At 40.9% G+C, this 4,279-nt stretch overlaps 1 protein-coding gene across 1 annotated transcript; it reads right to left on the reverse strand.

The window, feature by feature from the left end:
- Positions 1-2,996: 2,996 nt before the first annotated feature.
- LOC139853943 (uncharacterized) lies at positions 2,997-3,881 on the reverse strand. Its single transcript, XM_071843279.1, has 2 exons — positions 3,217-3,881; positions 2,997-3,126 (listed from the first exon to the last, which is right to left on the reverse strand). The coding sequence occupies exons 1-2, from the start codon at positions 3,879-3,881 to the stop codon at positions 2,997-2,999; spliced, it is 795 nt and encodes a 264-aa protein (XP_071699380.1).
- Between the last annotated feature and the right edge of the window lie 398 nt (positions 3,882-4,279).

The raw sequence follows: 4,279 nt of genomic DNA on the forward strand, positions 1-4,279 counted from the left end.
AAAGTTCCAGTTCTGACAAAAGTCAAACGTGCGTGCAGTCCGCGGTTTATTCGTAACGGCAAGTAACACTAACGGTTATAAAGCATCCGGTGGACAAGTTAAGCATTCTACATACACCAAGGCATGTTTTAAAGTATATATGAATATAAAACACGTATGCCAAGGTTTCGGAGTAATAAAGTAACACAGTACGCACAAATACGCAGTTTCGCAAAAATACAAAGCATAAAAGCTAGTCGAAAAAGTCGGGTCGTTACAATAGCCATCAAGATCAGTCCCTATAACTTTCAGTTCCCAAAACTCCGCTTCCATCTTCTGAATTTATGTCCTGGGGCAGTACTCCTCGATCATAGCACTTTTAAACTCCTCTCATGGTGTAGCATAAGCCTCGTCAATTCCCTTAGCCTGAGCAAGTGTGTTCCACCAGCTTAAAGCGCCATCCGACAACGTGCAGGAGGCATACTTAGTTTTATTCACTTCTAAGCAGTTACTCACATGGAATACAGCTTCCAACTTCTCAAACCACCTCGTTAATCCAACCGGCCCCTCAGTACCATTGAAATTGTGGGGCTTGCAGCTCTGAAATTCCTTATAGGTGCACCCGTTCTGAATGTTCTGGTTAGCCGATAGAGCTTGGGGGTTGACATTCGCCATTGCTGCGGCTACTCGAGCAGTTACCATTTCCTCAATCTGTGCCACTGTGGGCGTTTCCCTTGGAACTCTTCCGTTTACCATTGATCTTCTAAACAAAATTCTGACTTAAGTCAAAATCCAGCATTCAATAATTAATAATATTATGGCATATGATAACCGATATGGAATCAACACAACACATAGTAATTAAGTAACGCAAACTAGATACAGATACCACAAAATCATCATACAGTAGTGTAAATAGAACACCGTGCAAAAATTAAACAACATTAAGTTCTATTCATTAATAAGAAAGTTGCATACATCCGCATAAGGTTCGTACAATACATGAGTAAAACATGAAACTACCAATGGGATTACATAATGAAATCTAATACAATAGCCCTATGGTGATGGTGGGTAAATGATGTCCATCAAGTGGGTCATCTGGTCCTCGAGCTCAGTCACCCGAGCACGGAGGATATGCACTTCCCTCGTCAGCCCCTCGACGGTGGAAGATGCTGGTGGGACAGGTGGTGCAGGTAGTGCCGGTGGTGCAGACGATGCAGTGCCAGAAGTAGAAGGCGCATAACGAGCGGCCTTACGCACGAATGGATCAGCAGGATATGGCACAACCCGCTTACGGGCGGTAACCCTAACCAACTATCCACGTGCATCCACGAACGGTCTACCTCTGTTAACCCCTGGAATAACAGTACCATCGAAACGATACCGCTTCTTCGGCGGGGTAGAGGGCGGCTGCATGGGCTCCTCCTCAGGGTCCTCCTCGAAATCATCCTCTGAATCCTCCTCGCTGGTGTCATCGGATGATGAATCGTCTGAATCATCTGAAGGTGGATCCGCCCGGCCGGTGGTCATAAGTCGATATCTTCCAGGTGGGATCGACACCACACGTCCATCAGCAAGGCGTCTAGCCCAATGTCCATGCTCATTACGGAAAGGACCATCCCCATTTCCCCCCAGGAATCACAGTACCACCAGAATGGTGCTGTGGCCCCGGGAGTCTAGGGCTGGGTAGAGCTGGATTCTCCGCGGGATCCTCATCTCCGTCTGAGACGTCCATAAGGTCAAGCACGTGTCCACTGGAAGGTGAATCTCGGGAGTCGTCGGAGGGTAGCGGTGACGGGATCTGTGAGTCAGCAACAATAGTAGGCGATGCAGCAGACGAATCTGAGTCAGTCTCTAAATCAATGATAACGGGCGGTATGTCCGACATCTGAACAAGGAAAAATAACTTTTTCCATGTCAGTAAGACATATAGCAAGCACGTAGTTAGGCACTACAGCATCCTAGCAGTACATATCATGGCAATATTAACAAAATCCTACAAAAGTATCATGCAATCGAAAGCAGATAGTAGCATGCAGTAGCGAGAATAAGCAGTAGCATACAGCAAGTACTCATAGTAGTCTTGCATAAATTATATTCGAACGATAGTTTGTTTGAATTCAAAAATAAATAAAAATAAAAAACACGTGAAATTACATTAATACGTAGAGATTATAACACAAACACGTAATCACATTACATATTACCAGTTACCACATCACATTTACCCTAGGTATGCTATGAGATTTACCATGTTCCGGTAGGTTGAGCTAATTATATAGATCGTAAGCAACATTTCAAAAGGTAATGGATACAAGGGCGTTTTCATAGCATCTTGCATCCGGTTAGAGCACTGGGAGTGGTGACTGATGTCACTTGGCATGTCAGGTCTGACTTGCTGAGTCAGAAAAAGTGGAGAGTGGTGATCTATGTCAGTTGGGCATGTGAGATTATATTTTTATTATTATTTTAATGATTTTAAATATAACATATATTGATAAAATTATAAAAATTAACATAAATGGAAATAAATTTCATTAAAAATAAAAAAAACATTACATTTCCTAATAATTAAAAAAAATACGATTCCTAAAAATTTAAAAAAAAAACAATAAGTTATCGCGATTAAAAAGTTACAATTCGTTAACTATTTCGTCATCGCGATTATGCCATAGATGCGAAACTGGAGTATGTTGAAGATACTCATGCTCGTCTTTGTCATGCAGCTTTTTGTCTTCTCGACATATATATCACACCTTTCGTACCAAGTTGATCCTTGTAGGTTGTTGACAGGCAAGTACTAAGATTTATTTTCAGCAATATTAAAACCATTGTCTTCAATTATCATGTTGTGCAATATGATGCAACCATACATGATTATTTTGATTTTGTTTACGCTATATGCCCTAGCAGGTTGTCTTAAAATACCCCAACGGCCTTGCAAAATTCCAAATGCCCTCTCAACGTCTTTTCGAGCTGCAGATTGTTTCTTTGTAAAGTATTTCCTTTTTGCGTCAACCACTTAAGAATCCCTTAACGAAAGAAGCCCACGAAGGGCAAATCCCATCAGCAAGATAGTAGCCTCGATCAAAATCAACGTCCCCAATTTCGTATGGAACTTGAGGAGCCGTGTCAATTAGTAAACTATCAAACAATGGAGATGCATTAAGGACATTCAAGTCATTGTTCTAACCGGCCATTCCAAAATATGCATGCCAAATCCAATTGTCATACGATGCAATGGCTTCCAACATGATTGTCGGGTAACCGTGATCGCCTCGGGTGAAATGCCCTTTCCATGCATTTGGACATTTTCCCCAAGCCCAATGCATACAATCAATGCTTCCAAGCATTCCAGGAAAGCCGTGAAGTTCTTCATGTTTATGATACAACCGACGTATATTGACCTCGGTCGGTTCTCTCATGTATACATTACCATACAAGTCTATAATACATCTTGTAAAATTTTGCAAAGACTCACATGATGTTCTCTCTGAAATTTGTAAATATTCGTCAAATAGATCTGGTGAATCACCGTATGCTAGTTGACGAATGGCAGTAGTGACTTTTAAAATAGTAGATACTCCGAGAACACCACGTGCATCGGGACGTTGTTGAAAATAAGTAAACCACTTTGGTGCATCGGGACGAGTAGAGTAAGAAAGTATACCTTCAATTATTTTTTCAAGAAGACTTTGTGACATTCGATAACGTCGTTTGAAATATTCAGGGGGATACTTCGGATCTTGAACAAAATAATCTTTCATCAAACGATTGTGCGCTTCTACACGATCACGATGAATGTAGCGACGTTTTCTTCTTGAGCTTTGAGCCTCATTTTGTTCCTCAACCTCTCTACATATTACCACGTTATTTTGATAAGCAAATATACTTTTCATTGCGTTCACCAAACTTTATTCGTCGGAACTACTCATTTTTAAAGAAATATTTTTATTTTGATGATAGAATTTGGATTTGATTGTGTGAGTATATGTTGAGTAAAATGGATGTAAAATGATATGTGTTTGTGTTTGGGTTTGTATATGTGTTGTGTATATATTGAATTTAAAAAGAAAAAAAATGCCAACGGTAGGAAAAGAGCCGTTGTATGTTTTATTTTTTTAATTTTTTTTAATTGACCGAACCGAAAGCTCGTCGCCTATGCGACTGACCAGATCGGGACGCAACATCGTAACATGGTTGGGGAGTGGGGCGACTTGTGATGGGGTAGGCGACGTGGTGTGACGCCCCGTACAAAATTAACGTGTACGGATCATCAACAACAGGATCATTACAA

Source organism: Rutidosis leptorrhynchoides, chromosome 6, assembly GCF_046630445.1.
Source record: "Rutidosis leptorrhynchoides isolate AG116_Rl617_1_P2 chromosome 6, CSIRO_AGI_Rlap_v1, whole genome shotgun sequence".
NCBI classification, from domain to species: domain Eukaryota; kingdom Viridiplantae; phylum Streptophyta; class Magnoliopsida; order Asterales; family Asteraceae; genus Rutidosis; species Rutidosis leptorrhynchoides.